Source organism: Chanodichthys erythropterus, chromosome 19, assembly GCF_024489055.1.
Source record: "Chanodichthys erythropterus isolate Z2021 chromosome 19, ASM2448905v1, whole genome shotgun sequence".
NCBI lineage: Eukaryota > Metazoa > Chordata > Actinopteri > Cypriniformes > Xenocyprididae > Chanodichthys > Chanodichthys erythropterus.
Window position 1 is genome coordinate 9225338 of NC_090239.1, and position 24990 is coordinate 9250327.

The window sequence follows — 24990 nt, forward strand, 5'->3', positions numbered from 1 at the left end:
CAGTATAATGGATCCGTGCATCAGGTCTTAAAGTGACAGCAGCCTAATATATCTGCTGCCAAATTATGAAATAATATTAAAAATGTCTATATGGCAGTTTTTCAGCAGGTATTAATGTCAAAATTGTGGCCAGTGAAAATGCTGAGTGGCTAGTAACTTTGGGAAACCACCAGCCACAGTGGCTAGTGAGCAAAAAATTGTTTTCAACATTGATAATTATAAGAAATTTTTCTTAAGCAGCAAATCAGCTTATTAGAATGATTTCTGTAGGATCATGTGACACTGGAGAACTGTCTGCTGAAAAATCAGCTTTGTCATCTTAGGAATAAATTGCATAAAATTAAATATATTAAAATAGAAAACAATTGTTTTAAATTGTAATAATATTTCACAATATTACTGTAATTACTGTTTTTTAATCAAATAAATATGGTGTGCATAAGAGACATCTTTCAAAAATGTAACAAAAAAAAAATCTTAAAGATTACAAACTTTTGAATGGTAGTGTATATAAAACAAATAAAAAATATATATAAAAAATAAATATGTTATGACATGCCAGTATTGTGTCAATTTAAGAACAACTCAACATTACCTGTCATTCCCCAGCCAGTGATGACACAAGACGCAGGTCTCTTGCCCCACTTGCTGCCAGGTGCAGGCAGGCAGGCGGCGTTAGTATGAGGGTTAAAGGCCACGCACTTCCCCTCGGCGCCCTTCAGCCGGATCAGAGCCACGTCATGCTCCCAGCTCTCTGTTCGGTACTTCCTGTGCACCTCTATGCGCTCTGGAGAGAGCACACGTTCAAAATCATCCTGCTCCCGTGTGTGATAATCCCCAAGCTTCACTACGTACCGTGAAGCATCACTGCCAAACCTGTAGAATCAAGACATTCATTCATATTACAGATGATTCACTGCTATTTCAATCATTCCACTGCTACATAAATTCATGCACTATCACTCAAAGGTTTGTGGTCGGTAAGATTTGTTTATTGTTTCTGAAGGAAGTTTCTTATGCTCATCAAGGCTACATTTATTAGATTAATAATTTGAACACTGTAATATTGTGAAATATTCTAGAATTTAAAATAACTGTTTTCTATTTTAATGTTTTAAAATGTAATTTATTCCTGAGATGACAAAGCTGAATTTTCAGCATTGTTACTGCAGTCTTCAATGTCACATGATCCTTCAGAAATCATTCTAATATGCTGATTTGGTGCCCAAGAAGCATTTATCATTATCAATGTTGTGCTGCCTAATATTTTTGTGGAAACTGATTTTTTTCAGGATTCTTTGAAGATTTTCTTTTTTTTACATAAATCTTTTTTGACATTATAATTTTTTTACTGATTGATTTTATGCATCCTTGCTAAGATAAAAGTATTAATTTATAATATAAAGTATTATTTTTTACATTTGACCCAAAACGTTTAAACAGTAATGTAAATACTATTGGAATCTTGGTAAATTTAAGCTTTACAAATTTTTATATTTAAATGAAAAGTTTTTCAAATGTATTTGTGCCAGATGACATCTGAAATACATATGCCAGTGTTCTTCAACTACTTTTATTGAGGACCAGAAATAATTATCAGAATAATTATCAGGTTTTAGCAATTTAAGGACAAATGAGGTAACTGAAGAAAATTAAACTGTTAAAACCTATATATTCAACCCACATAGGAAAAACAATACATTTAGAAATGTACAATAAATCATTAAGTAAGCCAGTGAAAAAAAATTATTTTGTACTTCGCAGTGCAGATATTTGTGCTTGATATAATTTTCAAGATTGCAGAGTGCTTTTTATTTTTGCACTCTCAGTGACTTAATCAAAATCATTGAGTTGAAAAATTATTATGGCGTCGAATTTGGCCCTTGAGGCTATAGTTAAGGAACCTGGGCAGCTAATACCACTGATGTCCAGCAGGTGTCTCTCTTACCGTTTGAAGCAGTGAGCTGCAGTGAGCAGCCAGCAGGAGTTGATGAGAGTGGCTCCACACAGAGGCTGAATCCCTTTAGACTGAGATCTGAGCCACAGGGACGCCTGCCAGGGCCAGTCACCCCTGTTGGATATCATATGTACAAGAAATAGACAATCATATTCATTTGGGAGGGAACAGTAGAGTGCCAGAATTTTATTTTTTCAATAAAAAGAAATGATCAAGACTTAAAAGAATTTATTTCAGCTTATTGCAATATTAAAGTTTTAATATATTTCAGCTTTATTTCAATGACCAAAAGTGTTTTTTTAAATAGTTTAAATTTTAGTTATCTATAACACTGCAATGTCATGAGTTTAGCGTGAGACAATCTGTTTAATTGACCAATTGCAGATGAGGGCATTTGGAAAGCTGAGAGAAAACAATTATCATTTTTAAAATTTAATTTAAGAAAAGGTTCTATATAGAACCTTAAAGGGTTAATTCACCCAAAAATGAAAATTCTGTCATTTATTACTTACCGTCATGCCGTTCCACACCAGTAAGACCTTCGTTAATCTTCAGAACACAAATTAAGATATTTTTGTTGAAATCCGATGGCTCCGTGAGGCCTCCATAGGGAGCAATGACACTTCCTCTCTCAAGATCCATTAATGTACTAAAAACATATTTAAATCAGTTCATGTGAGCACAGTGGTTCAATTTTAATATTATAAAGCGACCAAAGTGCACCAAAAAAAAAAAAAAAAATAACGACTTATTTAGTGATGGCCGATTTAAAAAAACTGCTTCAGGAAGCTTCGGAGCGTAAATGAATCAGTATGTCGAATCATGATTCAGATCGCATGTCAAACTGCCAACGGCTGAAATCATGTGACTTTGGCGCTCCGAACAGCAGATTCGATACACTGATTCATTATGCTCAGATGCTTCCTGAAGCAGTGTTTTCGGCTATCACTTTATAAGTCGTTTTTTTTTTTTTTTTTTTGGTGCACCAAAAATATTCTCGTTGCTTTATAATATTAATATTGAACCACTGTACTCACATGAACTGATTTAAATATGTTTTTAGTACCTTTATGATCTTGACAGAGGAAATGTCATTGCTCCCTATGAAGGCCTCACGGAGCCATCGGATTTCAACTAAAATATCTTAATTTGTATTATGAAGATTAACGAAGGTCTTACGGGTGTGGAACGGCATGAGGGTGAGTAATAAATGACAGAATTATCATTTTTGGGTGAACTAACCCTTTAAAGGGGACCTATTAAGCCCCATTTTACAAGATGTAATATAAGTCTCAGGTGTCCCCAGAATGTGTCTGTGAAGATAATTTATTATACCATGTTGTAAATGCTCATTTTTGAGTTGAAGGTAAAACATGCTATTTTTGTGCAGGTATCTTTAAATGCAAATGAGCTGCTGCTCCTCACCCCCTATTCAGAAGAGGTTGGAGCCTGTACAACTCGGTCGGCTACTAACAAAACACTTGTTTGGTTTTGGTTATCATCTCTATCGCAGCACGCTCACATGACATTGCAGTTCGTCTTCTGCAGGGGGAAATCTGGAACCACTCGTTTGGAGAGACTGTTTATGATTTATGGGGAGCGGGTAGGTTTTTACCATTATATGGTGGTTGCTTACACACACTGTGGACACACATAAAAGTTAATTTTGCACAATAGGTCACCTTTAAAGGGTTCTGTCTGGCACTTCATACCAGTATATACACAACCTTTTAGGGGTTCCCATCATGGGACCATTTAATGGATTTAGTTTTAATGAATTAATTTAGTTTTGATTCATTTTAAATTTTATGAACAAAACAACTTGTAAACATACTTCATCACTAGAAAAAAAAATGAAATACCTGTTAAACATTAAAGTATGCAATAATTTGAGACATTTCTCCTATATAGAACCTTTTGGACATTATGCGTTCTTTAAAATCGAGTCCCTAGAGTTCTGTATGGAACTCCACTGAACCTTTTTCTAACGCCTGTTTCACACATTATCCATATGCAGTGCGTGTGCGGTCCGTATGCAGTGCGTATGTGTTGCTGAAGCAGGAAGCAGCCATTGTGCTTTCACACAGCACACGTTTGCAGTGCGCTATGAGACTGTTCCGAGTTTCGGCGAAATTCATCAAAATTGTAACGCATACTCCAGATTTATACATTATGTACACTTTCAACATACTTATTTAGATGTACATTGATACATAAAGACGTTTTATAACTACTTCACGGTCTGCCCTATATAAATGACATGTAGCATACTAATTAGACATACAAATGTATGTACAACGAGCTATTTAATGCGTAAACTTAAATGTATACACCTACATGCTAATGACATTTAGCTGCAAAGTGACGATTTGAAATGATACAACTGAACTGTGAAATTGAAATGTTTCCTTTTGGCATCAATATAGCTTGTTGCTGGCATGACGTTAAATCATTAAAAAAAAAAAAATCTTCATGTAATGTACTAAATGTACAAAGTAGTTTAAATGTGCATAATTTCTTCTTTTTTATTTTTTTTTACAATTTCAGGTCAATCCATGTTCATTTTGCCCACACACAAAAATAGACTCGGTACGTAAACGATCGCTGCACTGCTGCAGACGCACCGCTCCTGGAACGCAATGACGGACCGCAACCACGTGCAGTGTGAACGCTCTAATCCGTTAATGGGTGCGTAAAAAAATACGCAACGCATACACACTGCAGACAGATTATGTGTGAAACAGGCGTAAGAGGGTACTAGTGCATCTTAAAACAACTTGTATTTGCAATCCATTTTGAACAAATATGCACAACATGTGTTCTAGAACTGATTCCACAGCAGTAAAATTTAGATGACTGCTTACCTGAGAGATTTGTATCCTCCCACAATCCTCTTGCTGCGTCTCTCAGCGCCAGCTCTCAAACCGCAGGTGTGTGTGCCCACCACTGCTATGTCAGCCTCTGGCTCTGGCAAATAATCACACACTACACCTGCATCCTGTCCGTGCTTACAAGTGTGGCTGTCTTTTCCTTTAGAAGGGCACTCTCCGAGGAACGACTCTTTCCCAGTGCACCTCACATTGGTCAGATGGATGGTCCCCTTCCCTGCTCCGAAATAACCCATAGGTCGCGCTTTTGACACCCCACTGCCATAGAGAGTAAAAAAAAAAAAAAAACATTTAAAGACTTTTCTCTTTTTCTTTACCAAGCTATCTCCATTCATCATGCCTGAGAAGATATAATAAATCATATATCACAGTACTATTATGAGATGATTTTGAGCTAAGGTGTTGCAAATTGTTCCCTACGTGAATCCAAGCTGTCTGCAGACAACAGCAGCACTGACATCATTCCAGCCATGATCACAGACACTGCCCCACTCTCCATTAAGAAACACCTCCACTCTGCCCTCTTTTCTATCGTCGCCACCTGCCAATCGTACCAGAGGACCTGAAACCACAGAAAAGAAAGCAAAAGAGCTATTAGACCTTATATTTGGTGACTTAGTATGTGAAGTATGTATATATATATTACACACACACCAATCAGGCGTAACATTATGACCACCTTCCTAATATTGTGTTGGTCCCACTTCTACTGCCAAAACAGCCCTGAGCTGTCAAGGCATGGACTTCACTAGACCCCTGAAGGTGTTCTGTGGTATCTGCACCAAGATGTTATCAGCAGATCCTTTAAGTCCTGTAAGTTGCGAGGTGGAGCCTCCATGGATCGGACTTCTTTGTTCAGCACATCCCACAGACGTTCGATTGGATTGAGATCTGGGGAATTTGGAGGCCATGTCAACACCTCAAACTTATTGTTGTGCTCCTCAAACCATTCCTGAACCATTTTTGCTTTGTCACATTATCCTGCTGAAAGAGGCCAAAGCCATCAGGGAATACTGTTTCCATGAAAGGGTGTACATGGTCTGCAACAATGCTTAGCAAGGTGGTACGTGTCAAAATAACATCCACATGGATGGCAGGACTCAAGGTTTCCCACCAGAACATTGCCCAAAGCATCACACTGCACTGCATCCGCCAGCTTGCCTTCTTCCCATAGTGCATCCTGGTGCCATGTGTTCCCCAGGTAACACCCGGCCATCCACGTGATGTAAAAGAAAACGTGGTTCATCAGACCAGCCACCTTCTTCCATTGCTCCGTGGTCCAGTTCTGATGCTCACATGCCCACTGTTGGCACTTTCACGGTGGACTAGGGTCAGCATGGGCACCCTGACTGGTCTGCGGCTATGCAGCCCCATACACAACAAACTGCGATACACTGTGTATTCTGACACCTTTCTATCAGAACCAGCATTAACTTCTTGAGCAATTTGAGCTACAGTAGCTCGTCTGTTGGATCGGACCACACGGGCCAGCCTTCGCTCCCCACGTGCATCAGTGAGTCTTGGCCGCCCATGACACTGTCGCCGGTTCACCACTGCTCCTTCCTTGGACCACTTTTAATAGCTACTGAAGCTACTGATCACTGCAGACCAGGAACACCCCACAAGAGCTGCAGTTTTGGAGATGCTCTGACCCAGTTGTCTAGCCATCACAATGTGGCCCTTGTCAAACTCGCTCAAATCCTTTCGCTTGCCCATTTTTATGGCTTCTAACACATCATCTTTGAGGACAAAATGTTCACTTGCTGCCTAATATATCCCACCCACTAACAGGTGCCGTGATGAAGAGATAATCAGTGTTATTTACTTCATCTGTAAGTGGTCATAATGTTATGCCTGATGGGTGTTTATGTATATACATATATATATATATATATACATATATATATATATATATATATATATATATATATATATATATATATGTATGTATATATATATGTATATGGAATGAACTGAAATGATTTAGTACATTTCGTGTGACTGCAGACCATATTCGGTTTTAGATGGAAAAACCACATCCGTCTTAATCTTTTTTTGTAATGTCATCATTAAAAGGATCTGTTACTAGCGGTTTAGCTTAAAAAAAACATGATGTGCAGGCACGTAAATTTATGTCAGTGAAATACCTAGTAATAGTGTTTCTGTTTTTAGAAAAACTAAATGCAAGCAATTCATAGTGTCCTCATGACATCAAAATGGGCATTAATTACTTTCTTAATACACATTCATGGTCTTACTGTATACAATTCATCAGTGAATTGAATATAACGTCTTGAATATCTCTAATTTATCAACCTCTCCTTTTAATCTGTAATGTTTAACACCCCTACCTGCACACACATATAAATACAGTTTCAGTGTGTGAAAGTGTAAGCCTTTATATTGACAACCACAATAACCTATCCACTACATCCCATAAGCGCAGTCTTAAAGGAACACTCCACTTTTTTTGAAAATAGGCTCATTTTCCAACTCCCCTAGAGTTAAACAGTTGAGTTTTACCGTTTTCGAATCCATTCAGCCGATCTCCGGTTCTGGCGGTACCACTTTTAGCATAGCTTAGCATAGTTCATTGAATCTGATTAGACCGTTAGCATCGCGCTTAAAAATGACCAAAGAGTTTTGATATTTTTCGTATTTAAAACTTGACTCTTCTGTAGTTAAATCGTGTACTAAGACCGACAGAAAATAAAAAGTTGCGATTTTCTAGGCTGATATGGCTAGGAACTATACTCTCATTCAGGCGTAATAATCAAGGAACTTTGCTGCCGTAAGAGAGTATAGTTCCTAGCCATATCAGCCCAGAAAATCGCAACTTTTTATTTTCTGTCGGTCTTAGTACAACCGGAGATCGGCTGAATGGATTCGAAAACGGTAAAACTCAACTGTTTAACTCTAGGGGAGTTGGAAAATGAGCCTATTTTCAAAAAAAGTGGAGTGTTCCTTTAAAAAGGACTTGAAACTGTCTGTCTGTCTGTCAATTTGTCTAGCTATAAATACACATACACACATTTTTAATTATTATTATTATTATTATTATTATTATTAATGTGCCTAAGGCAGTTAGTTAAGAGATTAAACTTTGCAGATGCTTAGCTTCTATTTTTTTAAAAACCACAAAGGAAATGGCAACATGTAGGGTTTTTTTTCCCCTGTACAACATGCGTATACAAGGTTAGAATTGACAAAGACCACAAAACACAATAAGGAACAAGCATTTCATAACTGATTCATACGGGTAAGTAAAACTAGAAAATAATTACAATAGCAAATTGTGGAAATCTAAAATAATAAAATACACTTTTTTTCACAGATTTGACTGCAAGCAAACAGATTTATCACTAAAATGGAAAACTGCACAAATGTCTACATGGTGCTAAACAGCGCAGAGAAGACGGCCATCGGCACAATCTGTCTCATGATCGCACCCTTCAGCCTCCTGGTCAATGTGCTTGTTCTGGTTGTCATAGCCAGCTCTGGGAACCTGCAGCGACATCCGTCATACCAGTTTATGGCCAGCTTGGCACTGGCTGACACTATTGCATGCTGCTGTTTCACCATCGCCTTCCTGGATTTCCACCTTTTTAAATCGGACGACTCTTTTCAGAGAACAAAGTATCTGCTTAGGCTGAGTGGTGTGACCATAGCATTTACGGGCTCAGTTGGAAGTCTGCTTTTGATGGCAGTTGACCGCTATTATGCAATCTACAAGCCTATCACCTACAAGATGCAACTGACACGTAAAAGAGCCTTGGTGGGTATTGTGATATTATGGGCCGTGGCTTTCCTCATTTCCTTCCTTCCTCTGATGGGCTGGAGTTGTAATACTTCTCTATCGTGCTCCAATCTCTTTCCATACGTGGATCGTTCCTACCTGGCATTCTTTGCCAGTCTTGTGTTGGTGGTGATCGTCCTCATACTGATAGCCTATGCCCTGATAGTGTGGTGGGCCCACCAACATGAAGCCAACATGAATGCTGAACATCCAGGGCTTGCACGTATGCGCATGGACATCCATTTGGCAAAGACTTTTAGCTGTATAATTGTGATTCTGTTAGTGTGTTGGCTGCCTGTCCTTTCCTTCATGATGACAGATGTAGTTATGGCCGAGCTTTCAAAACCACAAAAAAGAGCATTTGCTTTCTGCAGTACTCTATGTCTGCTGAACTCAGGCATCAACCCATTGCTATACACCCTGCGCTGCCGTGAGCTACGTGTAGCACTTAAGTCATTAGTAAATGGTTTAAGGAGATGGAAGGGTTGTAGTGCACAAGCTAGTAACTAATACCAGCTAGTAAACAATGTGTTTGCTCCCCCTTGTGTTGGTTCCAAAACCTAACAACAGGTATATTATATATTATAGCATTGTGTACAGTTAATATCTGTAAAAATGAAAAGATAAAAAGGAAGAGATTTGAGGATTAGCATGTCTGCTTTTATGGTTTACATTTTATTCTGAGTAAACCTTTAACCTGTATGTCTGTTTCTACCTTCTGTTAATTGTGAGATAAAGTTTACAATAACATTAAAAGGGATAAAGTCACATATTGAGATATTAAGTTACATTAAGCCATAATTACAGCATAAGGCGATTATTATGAGATATATAATCAATTATGAAAAAATAAAGATGAAATTGTAATTAATTTAAAAAATACATTGTTATATACATTATCATTCAAAAGTTTGGAGGCAGTAAGATTTTTTCATGTTACAATTTAAAATTATATTTGAATTTATTCCTCTGATGGCAAAGCTGAATATTCAGCATCATTACTTAGTCTTCAGTGTCACACGATCCTTGAGAAATCTTTCTAATATGCTGATTTGCTGCTAAAGAAACATCTCTTATTATTTTCTGCATAACAGGATTTTCCAGGATTCTTAAAAGACAGCTCAAATGAATAACATTTATTTGAAATTTATATCTTTTAACATTATAAATGATAAGTTATAACATTATAAATATTATTACTGTCGCATCTGATCAATTTAATGTGTTCTTGCTGAATACCAGTATTAATTTCTTTAAAAAAAAAAAAAAATACTGAGCCCCAAATTTTGAACGGTAGTGTAAAAAGTCATAATAATGAGAAATAAAATTCTGAATTTATGAGAAATAGTCAATTACAGTATACCATTTTATTTTTCCCTCTAAGGTGGAAACTCAGATTTTTTTTATTATACAAAGAGACATTGTAAGATTTAAACAAAAGGCTACCTTTTTTAGATCCAATAAAATCATGAATTTTCTCATTCTGATGTACTTTGTCATCTTTCAATCACAGCAACACTGACGGAACATTCAACATTGTCCTAACAACAGCTGTATAAGCAACTATAACTCCTCCACAGCAACACACATCTTTATAAAATCTTGTCTATTGAACCTATTATTTCAAACATACCTATTCAAACAAATCCAAAATGTCACAGGCTGGAAGCAAAAAGAGCAGTGTTGTTATATGATAATGGAGTTTAAATTGAAATGGTGTTTGTTTGGCTGGGGAAAAAAAAATCATGTTTGTCTAATGTTACACCGTCAAATGTCAAAGGTAGTGTTGTGGTCGCCAAGGGCTACACAATACTTTATTGAAATTCAAATGGAAGTTTTTATCAATAAAAGCGAGAGCTGGGGAAACTACAATGGCTGCATTTATTTCCGGCCTCTGTCAACAAATGACATTTAAAACCCCTCTGAATTTCAGAAAGGGTCAAAGTGGCACAGACAGAGAAGTCTATCAGCAAAATGTATCTATACCTCACACAAAGCCTTACTCACGCACACTGATGCGTATGTTGGTGTGTGTTCAAGATAACTTACCAGTACTTTCAGGAGCCAGTGGGACCTCATTGTTTTCTACCCTGTGGCAGAGTATTCCAACATCTTCGCTATGAGAACAATCGTGTCGACCCCACACACTATGTTTACACTCCAGTAAAGAGCTCTCACTCCCCTCACACTCCACATCGTCCAGCAGAATCAGCCCCGTTCCTTCTCCAAACGCACCAGCGGGGGCGACCTCCGCACCGCCCCTACGTGGACACACACACACACTCATGATAAATTCCCAATAACATAAAGCCACTTGAAAATCTCCCACAAAATACTCTATGTATGCATATAGAACATATAGAGAATATGGACACCCACATTGAACACTCACTATTGTTGAGTAGGACACTTCTAAGAGAATTTAATTACTAATCCTCTGCAGCCATTTGCAAAACAAACCGCTTAAGTTAAGAAGTTAATAGTGATAATATTCTTAAAATTATGACTGAGGATTTCCTAACTTAAGGAGTTTGCTGTAACTGGGCACGGATTTACTGAAGGTTTGTGTCTATAAAAAACATGCAAACTTAATTGCATGCACAAGTTAATGTACTAACAGATTACCAGATTGTTAATCTATTTAAATCGCATACTCTAATTGAATAAGCACTTGCTTTGCGAACGCCATGAATGTATGTAGTATGAACGTGTTTTGGACATATTACATTTGCCATGTTGTCATTATCAAGTGATCTACCAGCGTCAGTTGCCTCGCTTCTCTGCCATTCACAAATCATTTCCCGTGGCCTCATGGGATAGTAAAGGGTCCATTGTAGCAGGTTATCCAGATACTATTTGCCTACTCTTTTATGAGTAATATAAATTATAAAGTAGAAAAGTACGCAATTTCAGACGCAGCCATAGTCCACTTAGAATTCCACAAAATTAAGAAAATGTAGTTACATTGTACTTATTTAAATAAGTAATGAGTAATATTAACTACATGTACTATAGAGTTATGGTTAGGGTTTGGTTTAGGGTTAGTTACTTGTAAGTACATGTAGTAACGTGTAACTACATCACCTTAAAATAACGTGTTACCTTATTTATATTTTTATTCAGCAAGGATGCATTAAATTGACAGCAAAGACTTTTACAATGTTACAAAAAAATCTATTTTGTATCTTTTGAACTTTCTATTCATCAAATAATCCTAAAAACAATGGCATAGTTCCCACAAAAATATTAATCAGCACAACTGTTTTAGAACATTGATAATAATAAGAAATGTTTCTTGAGAACCAAATAAGCATATTAGAATGATTTCTGAAGGATCATGTGACATTGTTGACTGGCGTAATGATGCTGAAAATTTATTCCTATGATTTTGCCATCACAGGAATAAATTACATTTTAAAATATTCAAATAGTAATAACATAGCAAAAATTGTAATAATATTTCACAAAATTGTGTTTTTACTGTGTTTTTTATTACAACAAATGCAGGTTTGGTGAGCAAAAGAGACAATTTTCAACAACACCAAAAAATCTTAACTCACCCCAAACTTGTGAACATACTGTATATTTAAAATTAAGTGCATTATTTTATGTCCTTCATATGAAATCAGTAAATCAAGGCCCAACTGTTCAAATTCATCTGACAGTATATCATTCCTCAGTTTTAAGCAATATAGCTACTGTATATTCACAGCTACTGGAGGATTAAAGAATAGCACCTGAATCCCAGCTGTCTGCAGACCACCTGTGCATGCTGCTCTGTCCAGCTGTCATCACACACTGTGCCCCAGTCCCCGGAGTGATATACTTCCAGACGACCTTCCCATGGGTTATCACCGTCTACCAGTCTCACCACGCCATCTGAATACATATGCAAAAAAACATTTCCTCTCTGGACAGTTTCTGTATTGCCAGTGGGAAATTACAACATACATGAGTCTTGTGTCATCCTGAAAGGGTTTATTTTGTTTGCTGTACATTATTCCATTTACACAACTACTTAACAGAAAAATAAATAAGCAGACATAAAATATTGAGTTGAGCTGAAATTATTTTTTAATGAGAGAAGAAAGAAAGCATGGAGTGATACAAGAGCTATTAAACTAGGGAAAACTAAGTTTACTAGGGTCAATTGTAAAGAATATTGCGGTTGACCAATCAGAATCCGGTAAGTGTTTGTATGTGTGTGTCTATGTATAGGACGAGACCTGTATATGGGTTGCATGACACCCCAGCATCTTCCATATGGTCACAGTTGTGTTGTTCCCATCCGCTGTGACGGCACTCATCCAAAGAGAGCTCATTGCCTGTGCACTGTACTGCATCCAGTTGGATCGGCCCACTGCCCTGCCCGAAATGAGCCCATGACCAGGCTTTGGGGATGCCCCTAGACACACACACACAAAGACATATAAATGGTCAAAAAAGAAGTAGACTTTACAGGTTATTTGTACAATGGCCAAGAAAGCTCAATGCTGCAAATACTCGCAACGCACATACGATCAGGAAAAAAATTCACCTTTTAGGTCATAGACAACACTTGTTCTTAATTTGCTGTTGGCTTTTCTATTTGCATGCGTTTTCTTCAATTTCAGCACATTGAGCTTTGTGCTATATGCAGCACATTTCTGTATTTAGTTGCGCTGTGAGTATTTACAGCACGTTTCTGTATTTAGTTGTGTTGTGAGTATTTGCAGCGCGTTTCTGTATTTGGTTGCGTTGTGACTATTTGCAGGGCATTTGCTTCTGTATTTGGTTGTGCTGTGAGTATTTGCAGCGCATTTCTGTATTTGGTTGCGTTGTGAGTATTTACAGCATGTTTCTGTATTTGGTTGTGTTGTGACTATTTGCAGGGCATTTGTTTCTGTATTTGGTTGCGCTGTGAGTATTTGCAGTGCGTTTCTGTATTTGGTTGCATTGTGAGTATTTGCAGCATGTTTCTGTATTTGGTTGCTTTGTGAGTATTTGCAGTGCGTTTCTGTATTTGGTTGCTTTGTGAGTATTTGCAGTGCGTTTCTGTATTTGGTTGCTTTGTGAGAATTTGCAGCACGTTTCTGTATTTGGTTGCTTTGTGAGTATTTGCAGCATGTTTCTGTATTTGGTTGCTTTGTGAGTATTTGCAGCGCGTTTCTGTATTTGGTTGAGTTGTATTTGCAGTGCGTTTCTGTATTTGGTTGCTTTGTGAGTATTTGCAGCGTGTTTCTGTATTTGGTTGCTTTGAGTATTTGCAGTGCGTTTCTGTATTTGGTTGCTTTGAGTATTTGCAGTGCGTTTCTGTATTTGGTTGCTTTGAGTATTTGCAGTGCGTTTCTGTATTTGGTTGCTTTGAGTATTTGCAGTGCGTTTCTGTATTTGGTTGCTTTGAGTATTTGCAGTGCGTTTCTGTATTTGGTTGCTTTGTGAGTATTTGCAGCGTGTTTCTGTATTTGGTTGAGTTGTATTTGCAGTGCGTTTCTGTATTTGGTTGCTTTGTGAGTATTTGCAGCGTGTTTCTGTATTTGGTTGCTTTGTGAGTATTTGCAGCGTGTTTCTGTATTTGGTTGCATTGTGAGTATTTGCAGTGCGTTTCTGTATTTTGTTGCTTTGTGAGTATTTGCAGCGTGTTTCTGTATTTGGTTGCTTTGTGAGTATTTGCAGTGCGTTTCTGTATTTGGTTGCTTTGTGAGTATTTGCAGCGTGTTTCTGTATTTGGTCGCGTAGTGAGTATTTGCAGCGTGTTTCTGTATTTGGTCGCGTAGTGAGTATTTGCAGTGCGTTTCTGTATTTGGTTGCTTTTTGAGAATTTTCAGCATGTTTCTGTATTTGGTTGCTTTGTGAGTATTTGCAGTGCGTTTCTGTATTTTGTTGCTTTGTGAGTATTTGCAGTGCGTTTCTGTATTTTGTTGCTTTGTGAGTATTTGCAGTGCGTTTCTGTATTTTGTTGCTTTGTGAGTATTTGCAGCATTTTTCTGTATTTGGTTGCTTTGTGAGTATTTGCAGTGCGTTTCTGTATTTGGTTGCTTTGTGAGTATTTGCAGCGTGTTTCTGTATTTGGTCGCGTAGTGAGTATTTGCAGCGTGTTTCTGTATTTGGTCGCGTAGTGAGTATTTGCAGCGTGTTTCTGTATTTGGTCGCGTAGTGAGTATTTGCAGTGCGTTTCTGTATTTGGTTGCTTTGAGTATTTGCAGCGTGTTTCTGTATTTGGTTGCGTTGTGAGTATTTGCAGTGCGTTTCTGTATTTTGTTGCTTTGTGAGTATTTGCAGCGTGTTTCTGTATTTGGTTGCTTTGTGAGTATTTGCAGTGCGTTTCTGTATTTGGTTGCTTTGTGAGTATTTGCAGCGTGTTTCTGTATTTGGTCGCGTAGTGAGTATTTGCAGCGTGTTTCTGTATTTGGTCGCGTAGTGAGTATTTGCAGTGCGTTTCTGTATTTGGTTGCTTTGAGTATTTGCAGTGCGTTTCTGTATTTGGTCGCGTAGTGAGTATTTGCAGTGCGTTTCTGTATTTGGTCGCGTAGTGAGTATTTGCAGTGCGTTTCTGTATTTGGTTGCTTTTTGAGAATTTTCAGCATGTTTCTGTATTTGGTTGCTTTGTGAGTATTTGCCATGCATTTCTGTTTTTGCAGTGCGTTTCTGTATTTGGTTGCGTTGTGAGTATTTGCAGCGTGTTTCTGTATTTGGTTGAGTTGTGAGTATTTGCAGTGCGTTTCTGTATTTGGTTGCTTTGTGAGTATTTGCAGCATGTTTCTGTATTTGGTTATGTTGTGAGTATTTGCAGCACATGTGTTGTCAACCTGATGAAGACATTTTCTTAATTCCCTGGTTCTTTTTTCCATTTACATGTCTTTTCTTCAGTTGCAGCATGTTGAGCTTTGTGCTATTTGCAGACTGGTATTTGGTTGTGTTGTGAGTATTTGCAGCATGTGTTGTAAAACTGATGAAGCTGTTTTCTTATTTTGCTGGTGTTTTTTATGTCAAATACTACTCCTCTAATATGCAGGACTCAATTTTAATAAATATATAAATAAATGAATAAAAGTGCTTTATCAGAAGAGATAAGACAGAGTGATGTAGTCAGCCTGTGTGTGTGTGTGTGTGTGTGTGTGTGTGTGTGTGTGTGTGTGTGTGTGTGTGTGTGTGTGTGTGTGTGTGTGTGTGTGTGTGTGTGTGTGTGTGTGTATATATGGGGTTGATTAAGAAGCCATGATGGATAGAGGCTGATGCCAGAGTTACAGCCTAACTCTTTTTTTTTTTTCAAGAAACGCCATGGGGATTTTTACTGACTACAGACACTTAGGACCCTTAATTTAACATCTTATCAGAAGGATGGTGCCTTTTTGCTGAAGACTTTCTGCACTACTATACTGGAACATTAGGAGCAACACAGAGCTCAGGGTGAGCACCCCCTGCTGGCCTCACTAACACCTCTTCAGTGGTCGCCCATCCAGGTGCTGACCAGGCTTAACCCTGCTTAGCTTCAGTGGGAAACCAAGAGGCCCTGAGAAGCACTAAGTATAGCATTTTAAACCTTTAAACTGCTTCTTACTACACATTCAGTTTGAAAGCTAACATATTTTTTGTTGTAACTATAACTGACAAAGTGATCATACAAATGCTGTAGTAACTGAAGTTGTGCGTATCATCTCTGCAGCAGCAGTGCGAGTCTGTGCTCATATCATGTGCCATCTCACAGTCTTTATTCTCTACAACTGCTAGAACAACATGATGGAGATGGTTTAAGAGAGCAAAAAATACAACAGCGCAAAATAAATAATTCAATCTTTCTCTCATCGAGATAAGAGCACACAGGGAAGAAAATACCTCACAAGAGCTCCTAAGTTTTGTGTGTGTTGTGAAGATGAACATGTACTACTGACTCTTTAAAGAGGCCATATAATGCCCTTTTATAGTGTTGATTTTGTTTTGGGGGACTAATTGAATAGGTTTTCACGCTTGAAAGTTGAAAAAACAATATTTTTCACATATTTTTCACTGTTACAGCACCTCTCTTCCCAGTCTGTCAGTAACGCTCTGTTTAGTTCTTGTCTCTGTGAAGCCTGTGAAGTTGTGCATTGAACTCACCCCAGTCCGAGCTGCCTGCAGACCACCTCAGCATCCATGTCATCCCACTGATCATCGCAAATGGTCCCCCAGTGCCCATCATGGAAGACCTCAACTCGTCCCTCAAAGTCCTCCTCCCCACCAACCAACCGCAGTGGCGGTCCATTACCTGAGCGAGCAAACCAAGAATCATGACCCAAAGCCACAAACACATCAATATATGTAGTGACACCCAGAATGCTCTGCATGTAACACTCTCTCTCTCTGTGCAATAAGGTGCACAGAGCAGGTGTTTTCTAATAGGGTCGCAAAAGACAGTGAAAAAAAATTATGCTAAATACAACTAACCATAATAATGCAAAATAAAGTATGAACTTTTAGGTAAAACATAAAAAATAAAAGGAATATTACCTAGGTTACATTAAATACTGGTTCATGGAGAAATCTGCTGTTGATATAAGTACTTTATTTGTATATGTATTAAAATTATGGGTTAGTAAGATTTGTTTTTTCAAGAAATTAAAACTTTTATTAAGCAAGGGTGCATTAAACAGTTCAAAAATGACAGTAAAGACATTTATAATGATACAAATATTTCTATCACAAAAAAATGCTGTTCTTTTACATTTTCTATTCATCAAAGAATCCTGAAAAAAAAGTTTCTTAAGCAGCAAATCAGCATATTAGAATGAATTCTGAAGGATCACGTGACACTGAAGACTGGAATAATGATGCTGAAAATTCAGCTTTGACATCACAGGAATTAATTATACTTTAAAATATAATATAATATAATATAATAATCTTTTTACTGTATTTTTGTTCCAATGTAAAATCTGGGTCCTGAAGCAAAACCAGAACCACTACAGTTAGATATATGCACAGTTGCCAGTAATATTTCAGATATAATAATAATTCATATCAGGAAAACATTATATGCAGCCATTTTTTTCCCATTTAAGGGCTAAATCACATCTTTTGCTGCCCTGGTAACCCAGCACAGTGCACATCTGTCCGTGTGTCCTCAGACTGTGTCTTCAATAAAGCTCTCAGCAGGCAATCATGAGTTCAGATGCCATTGATTTGCTTTCCAACCTATTTTCTCTTTTTTTTCTTCCCTTTTGTTCCTTTCTACAAAAGACAGTATGGCTCTTTTGATTCCATCAAAGAAAGTATAAGCCCCCACTGAAATGTTTCATTAAAATTTCTAATTTCAGAGAGCGACGATTTAGTAAGTCAATATGAATGGACAGAGAAGCTGCAATAGCGGGAATTCAAAAATAACATAATAGTCCTTATGATGTTCCATCACACACCCTGCTGTTTTTGTCTTAGTATTCATGTAGATCAGAGATACTCAAATGATGTTGCTCGAGGGCCACTTTTAGAAAATGCAGGGTAGCCAGTGGATATAGTAATTTTTCATTTGTTTTTATATTAAAGTCCCCCTGCGGTGAAAAGCAAGTTTTTAATATTGTTATATGTCTATGTAGTGTTTTTAATATGCTTTAATGACCCCTTAATCGCCTACGTCACTGTGACGTCACCGCTCTAGCTGGAGGCAAAACATAAGGAAGAACTAATAGCAGGCGCGCTAAAAGTTTGAGGTTTTGACTTTAAAATGTCGTATTGTTGTGTTTTTGGCAGCCAGAATAGAAGGAACAGCACTTTTGGTTCAAAACTAAAGTTTTACCAGATCCCAGCAGACATTCCTTCATAGAAATCAAGAAGATAATTGTGGTTGAATGCAATACGGCATACAGACTGGACGGAGACGATCATAAATAATACTCGTGTTTGCAGTGCACACTTCATATCAGGTAAAATAATCGATGCATATGTAAAGATGTGTTGGTTTTATCAGTACAAATCAGCAAGTTTCTGTTTTATAGGTGAAAAGTCGCCGACCTTCAGCGCACTAGCTAGCTTAAATGTTAAACAAACATACAGCGATAGATGTGTGTGCCATCCTTTGAATGGTCTCTTAAAATAATCCACATTGCTAGCCATAAACATAGTTAGCCCAACGTTAGGTTACATTAGACAATAAGCCTTGAAAAAATTCCCCGAACCACCCGAAAGTAATTCATATGTTGTCTTGGAAATATCCAAAACTTAACAGCTGTCACGGTCCCGCAGAGTAAGTGACTGTACATATTCGGACAGTTCTGAACCTTCTTCTGCATCCATGTTTAATAAATCCCTCCTAAAACATGCTAGCTTATGCTTGTCAACATTGCATCCAGCGCCTCTTTTTGCCTCCAGCTAAGCCCCGCCCACCAGGAAACGTTGCAATGTTTACAGACTTTTAAGGGGTCTATACAAACCATTTGCAAATTCATTTGTCAACACCATTGCAAAGTATTTTCTCTTTAAAACTGCAGTGATCTAAAGACAGTTTCGAAAACACGCTTGAAATCACTGGTGTTTCTGACTTCACAATCTACCTTGTAACCAATCACGTAAATGTGCCGGTGGGCTTTAGCATATCATTAACTTTGACCGCTCTGAAGCAAGGGAGTCTCGAGAAGCCAGGTTATCCCGGTATATTTTCTGTTGATATGAAAAATGGGGGTGAATTAAGCAATATATTGGGCATATGATGTATATTACAATGTTATGATGAATATTCTTTTCTCCACTGACGTTTTGATTTGTTCAAAGCATTTCTAACGATACTGATATTTGGAAGACAGCTGATTCACGAACGGGAACATGGTTTGTGTACCATTAGCACATTATTAGCTGTTTTATAACATAGTCAAGCAAAAGGCTAATCATATTAATTACCGTTATGTGTCCAGTGTTGTAAAAAGCAAAATCATTGAGCGTTAAGTTCACCGAGTGGATCTCTGAGCTTGTGTGAGTGAATGGAGGCGGGGCTAATTAGCATATTTTTTATGTATTTTTTTTATTAATCAATTTTTTTTATGCCAATTTGATGTTTTTTTTTTCAACATCAATTGGACATCAGTGTGTGGACGTCAAATTGACATAAAAAAATTGACGTCAATTTGATGGGTTTTTTTTAACATCACTTGGACATCAGTGTGTGGACGTCAAATTGACACCAATTTTTTTGACGCCAATTTGATGTTTTTTTTCCGACATCAATTGGACATGAGTGTGTGGACGTCAAATTGACATCAAAAAATTGACGTAATTTTTTTTTTTTTCGACATCAATTGGACATCAGTGTGTGGACGTCAAATTGATGTCAATTTGATTTTTTTTTCTACATCAATTGGACATCAGTGTGTGGACGTCAAATTGAGACTAATTTTTTGAAGCCAATTTGATGGGTATTTTTTCCGACATCAATTGGACATCAGTGTGTGGATGTCAAATTGACGTCAATTTGATGTTTTTTTCGTACATCAATTGGACATCAGTGTGTGGACGTCAAATTGACGTCAATTTGATGTTTTTTTTTCCGACATCAATTGGACATCAGTGTGTGGACGTCAAATTGATGTCAATTTGATTTTTTTTTTTTTTACATCAATTGGACATCAGTGTGTGGACGTCAAATTGACACTAATTTTTTTGACGCCAATTTGATGTTTTTTTTTCCGACATCAATTGGACATCAGTGTATGGACGTCAAATTGACATAAAAAAATTGACGTAAATTTTTTTTTTTTCGACATCAATTGGACATCAGTGTGTGGACGTCAAATTGAGACTAATTTTTTGAAGCCAATTTGATGGGTATTTTTTCCGACATCAATTGGACATCAGTGTGTGGATGTCAAATTGACGTCAATTTGATGTTTTTTTCGTACATCAATTGGACATCAGTGTGTGGACGTCAAATTGACGTCAATTTGATGTTTTTTTTTCCGACATCAATTGGACATCAGTGTGTGGACGTCAAATTGATGTCAATTTGATTTTTTTTTTTTTTACATCAATTGGACATCAGTGTGTGGACGTCAAATTGACACTAATTTTTTTGACGCCAATTTGATGTTTTTTTTTCCGACATCAATTGGACATCAGTGTATGGACGTCAAATTGACATAAAAAAATTGACGTAAATTTTTTTTTTTTCGACATCAATTGGACATCAGTGTGTGGACGTCAAATTGACACCAATTTTTTGACGCCAATTTGATGTTTTTTTTCCGACATCAATTGGACATCAGTGTGTGGATGTTAAATTGACACCAATTTTTTTTTTTACATCAATTTGATGGGTTTTTTTTTTATGTTTATGTCCAACAGCAGTTTTGAAAATCTACTTACCCCACCTTCAAATTAACTTGTACACCTTAACAGTTTTGTATTATTAGAATGGCAGTGGCTAAATGCATTGCATATTGTACTAGGCAGATATGTATTTCCATGCATGTTTTTTTATTGTGGCGACTTGCTTGTTGACTTTATCCCGCTGGTGTGGCTTACTTGGAAGAAATAGTGAGGATTACTGATCTAGGTGGTTATCCATGCTTGTTTAGAGAGCTTTAATTATTTTGTGGATTGCTACAGTATGTTAGTATGAGTGATGGTGGCTGAAAATCTTCTAATTAATGCTGTAGTTTATAATGTCTTAAAATGAGTGATACATTTGTTCCATCTTCATACAGGTGCTGTACAGCAGTCAAATCCAGAATCGTCTGAGGCTGACATCATCAAATACATAAAGAACAATCTCCAGTCAGCTCCAGACAGACATGGAGGTATGGGATGCCAGAAGGGCCAGACAGCCATTGATCTTTGTTCTCAATCAGAATAGGTGCATTTTTGATTTTATTTACATTTGTATTATTGATTTGACGTTTGCTGAATAAAAGTTCTGTCATGACAACTCTCTGAGTGTTTGGCATGGTAATGGGTATGACAATGTTGATATGTTTGGTCTTGGCGGAATACATCTGCTACGCTGCTGCTGCTGTTGATTATTGCTGCTGCTGCTGTTGCTGCAGAGCAAGTACGGGATTTGCTACTGCCAATACATACGCGACACGCTGCTGTGAGCAAGTAAGACATGCTGCTGCTGTACAATATAGCGTACATGAATTACCCATAGCAGATCTATACAGGTGGAGCTGGGGAAGGTGGAGGGTTTCTGAAAGAGTGCTGCACTGCTAAGGCAAATACTACTCATGTGTTTGAAGACTGAGCATGCACGCTCATTGGCTACAAATACAGCAGGAACATCTGTGTCCTATAGATAATGATGTGATTGAGAGCAGTTGAGTTAAAATGTGCATTAACCAACAATTACAGCAATGTCCCAGACCAACCTCATATTTATATCACACACTTCAACAAAAATCATAGTGTCAAAGACTTTTTTCACATTTTAGAGCAAAATCCGTGGAATGAAAATTAAAGGTGGAATAGCTGAGAATAGTTATCGGTAGATGAAAGCATAATAAAGTAGTAGTAGTGCAAAAACTTTAGTGAATTAATCTGCAACTGAATGTAATTTAATTAGCAAGCTTTACACCCGGTCTGGACTGGAAGCAAACAACGAGGTGAAGCACGACACAACATAAAAAAAAAATACTTGCATTATAAGCAATTGCAGACCGCTTTGTTCATTATAATGGGAGCAATCTTCTTTATACACTTACAGAGCAGACATGGAGGCAGAAACTGAATTCTCAGAACCAGACATTGAGTAACCCTGATGATCTTTGTGAGCTGTTTAAACACTTTTTCTGTTTCACGGCAGCTTTAAGGTTTTGCAAGGGCATCTAGATGCAGGGATGTTTACAGCACTTGTCACTTAAAAGGTCATTAGCTTCACTCTCACAGAAAGCACACTGACCTTCAGGTGGTGCGCACACAACTCCAGCCTCGTTTCCATGGTTACAGTCACTAGTAACAAACTTCCTGCTTCTGCACTCCAGCAGGGATTTCTCATCACCACGGCAGCCAAGGCGGGCATAGTGAAAAAGCCCAGAGCCGGGGCCAAAATATGAATGCTGGAGAGCTGTGCCAATCTCACTACAACAAACAAAAGGAATTATGAAGAGAGAAAGAAAGAAAGAAGCACCAATTATCTTCTCTACTGTTCAGAGACATAAGGCTTTCCACCCACTTTTAGCTAATTTTATAAAGGCTAAATCAAAAATAGATATAGTAAAGACAAAGACATGTAAATTTTAATAAATCATTTAAATTTAAATATAAGTATCCATACTTTGACCACACTGAGGAGCACAGATCCATTATTATATGGGTAAATCAGATCTGACAGTCACAGGTTTTCAAATAAAGTAGGATTGAATTAATTGCATGACTAATTAATCAAATTATCTGCAAATAATCACATATTTCAATATTTGTTGAGGAAAAAACAATTAGTATATTCAAAGATATTACCTTACTGTGGCAGTGAACGCATCATTTTTCACATTATCTTTAATTAATTGTACTTAATTGTACACAGCAAATTAAAGGGGCTACATGTAAGAATTTTCATGTATTCATTGCTTTTTGTATTGCCAATGTGTGAACAGCTTGTAAATGAAACTTAAAAAATTAGACCTTCCCCGAATTCCTACAGTAGGTTGTTTATGAAAGCCAGTGAAGGTCTCAGGTCAGTTTTTCTGGGAAAATCCAAAGGATGTAACCTTTATGCGCACTCCCGAGAGCCTCTCTTCTGTTCAATGACACATGAAATGAGTGCTTATACAATGCTCAGGAGGATAATGTCAAAAACACTATTCTGGGGTGCGTTTCCCAAAGCGAACTATGGTCGCAAGTTCCGTCGTTACCAATAGAGTTCAATGGGACTTATGACCACAGTTGACTAACAATGCTTTCGGGAAACACACCCCTGTACTGTAATGTCAATGTGTCATGAAAAGAAAAGGTATTAATTCAAAGTATAGTCTCATATAGCCAGATCAATATAGTCTGTAGTCTCAAACATACTTTATATTCAAACTATCACAACAGTGTAATTTTAATTACCTCATCTGTAGACATGATGCCGATGAATTGCAATTAACATATCCACATCGCCATGATCAGATGCTTTCTTAACTGCTGTTTTCTCACAGTTGTCATTTATGTTGTATGTTTATTTTGTTACTGAAGAAAGCATGCAGTATATATTACATTCATGTAAATGCCACTCTCAGCAGCATGGACGGTGTCTGGATGCAACGATATGAACAGGATGCAATGATATGAAAACAGCAACAGCAAAGAACAAAAAAGAACTTCAACGTGAGTACATCGGGGCACTGAATCACATTCAGTGACTTGCATGTCATGTGTACAAGTGCAATCGCGAGCACGAGCAATAAGTTGCTGGCTGCAGTTCACTTACCAGCCACTGGTGTCACTGATAACAAGGTTTTCTGAATTCTACATATAGTTAAATTGACAGCCCTAAATAGAAGTAAAGATAAATTCCCATACCCCAGTCCAAGCTGTCGGCAAACCACACTGGCATCTCGGTCTGTCCAATGCGTGTCACAAACTGACCCCCACTGGCCGTTCAGGTAGACCTCCAGTCGGCCACTCTTTAAGGACGAACCTCCCGCTAACCTGACCGCTCCTGAACAGGTAAGATATATACATACATACACATATATATAAGAAATAATAATAAAAAAGATTAAAGGAAATAAGCATAGAAAGATTCTGAACATAACCCATGCAAAACTATTTTTTAGCATATTGATATGAAATGGTTAGGGTGTTCTGGGTGGTTTCTAGGGAATTGTTAGAAAGTGACCATGTCCAAGTCTGTAAACCTGTAAATAAACCTATTTACAACCAGTATTCTCATTCCTGACTATTTTGTAGAATTTAATAAGAATTAACAGTAAGTTAAAAATCTTACTGAAAAACAATCAAGGCCATTTTATTCCTTACAGGGAGGATAAAAAAAAAATTCTTCAAAAAACTGCCCAAAATAGCATTTTATCTTTTATAGAACTGAATTTGTACATGGAAATTAACAGTTCTTTACAGAGACGTGCAGAGTATTAGTGGTGCCAATAGTTTATTCAGATCGCTCAGCATAAACTCCTAAAATCAGATGTGACTTATAAAAAGGCTTTTTTGTTCTTATCAAAGTATTCATGCCTCTAATCCCAGCCCTAAACCTAACAGTAATATTTGATTGCTTGATAACAGGAACAGAATGTTGATCCAGGAACACATCGTACTTGGCAAAGTCACAGCCACCATTTGTCTCCACTGCACACAGAACGATGATGTTTTTTTACCATCTAATTTTCCTGAGATACATAGAGTATTGTCAAGTCAAGAATATCAACCATTGATTTCTAAATATACAGTCGATGCAAAACACAACAATCCTC

At 37.4% G+C, this 24990-nt stretch overlaps 2 protein-coding genes across 2 annotated transcripts in view; one reads left to right on the forward strand and one right to left on the reverse strand.

The window, feature by feature from the left end:
• The window catches only part of si:ch73-127m5.1 (neurotrypsin), a 46538-nt gene that overhangs the window by 3424 nt on the left and 18124 nt on the right, over positions 1-24990 (reverse strand). The window contains exons 4-13 of the mRNA XM_067368693.1: positions 24080-24218; positions 22476-22654; positions 16718-16865; positions 12868-13046; positions 12379-12520; positions 10691-10902; positions 5266-5407; positions 4822-5103; positions 1949-2071; positions 596-876 (exon numbers count right to left, since the gene is read on the reverse strand). Of these exons, the coding sequence (XP_067224794.1) occupies positions 596-876; positions 1949-2071; positions 4822-5103; positions 5266-5407; positions 10691-10902; positions 12379-12520; positions 12868-13046; positions 16718-16865; positions 22476-22654; positions 24080-24218 (1827 nt within the window). The remainder of the gene's footprint in view (positions 1-595; positions 877-1948; positions 2072-4821; positions 5104-5265; positions 5408-10690; positions 10903-12378; positions 12521-12867; positions 13047-16717; positions 16866-22475; positions 22655-24079; positions 24219-24990) is intronic.
• LOC137007351 (cannabinoid receptor 2) lies at positions 8079-10497 on the forward strand. Its single transcript, XM_067368725.1, has 2 exons — positions 8079-8104; positions 8180-10497. Exon 2 carries the CDS (start codon positions 8213-8215, stop codon positions 9149-9151), a length of 939 nt encoding a protein of 312 aa, XP_067224826.1. The 5' UTR covers positions 8079-8104; positions 8180-8212; the 3' UTR covers positions 9152-10497.

Bases quoted from the DNA above. Each gene is read 5' to 3' on its own strand.
- LOC137007351 (XM_067368725.1), top strand. From the start codon at position 8,213: ATGGAAAACTGCACAAATGTCTACATGGTGCTAAACAGCGCAGAGAAG.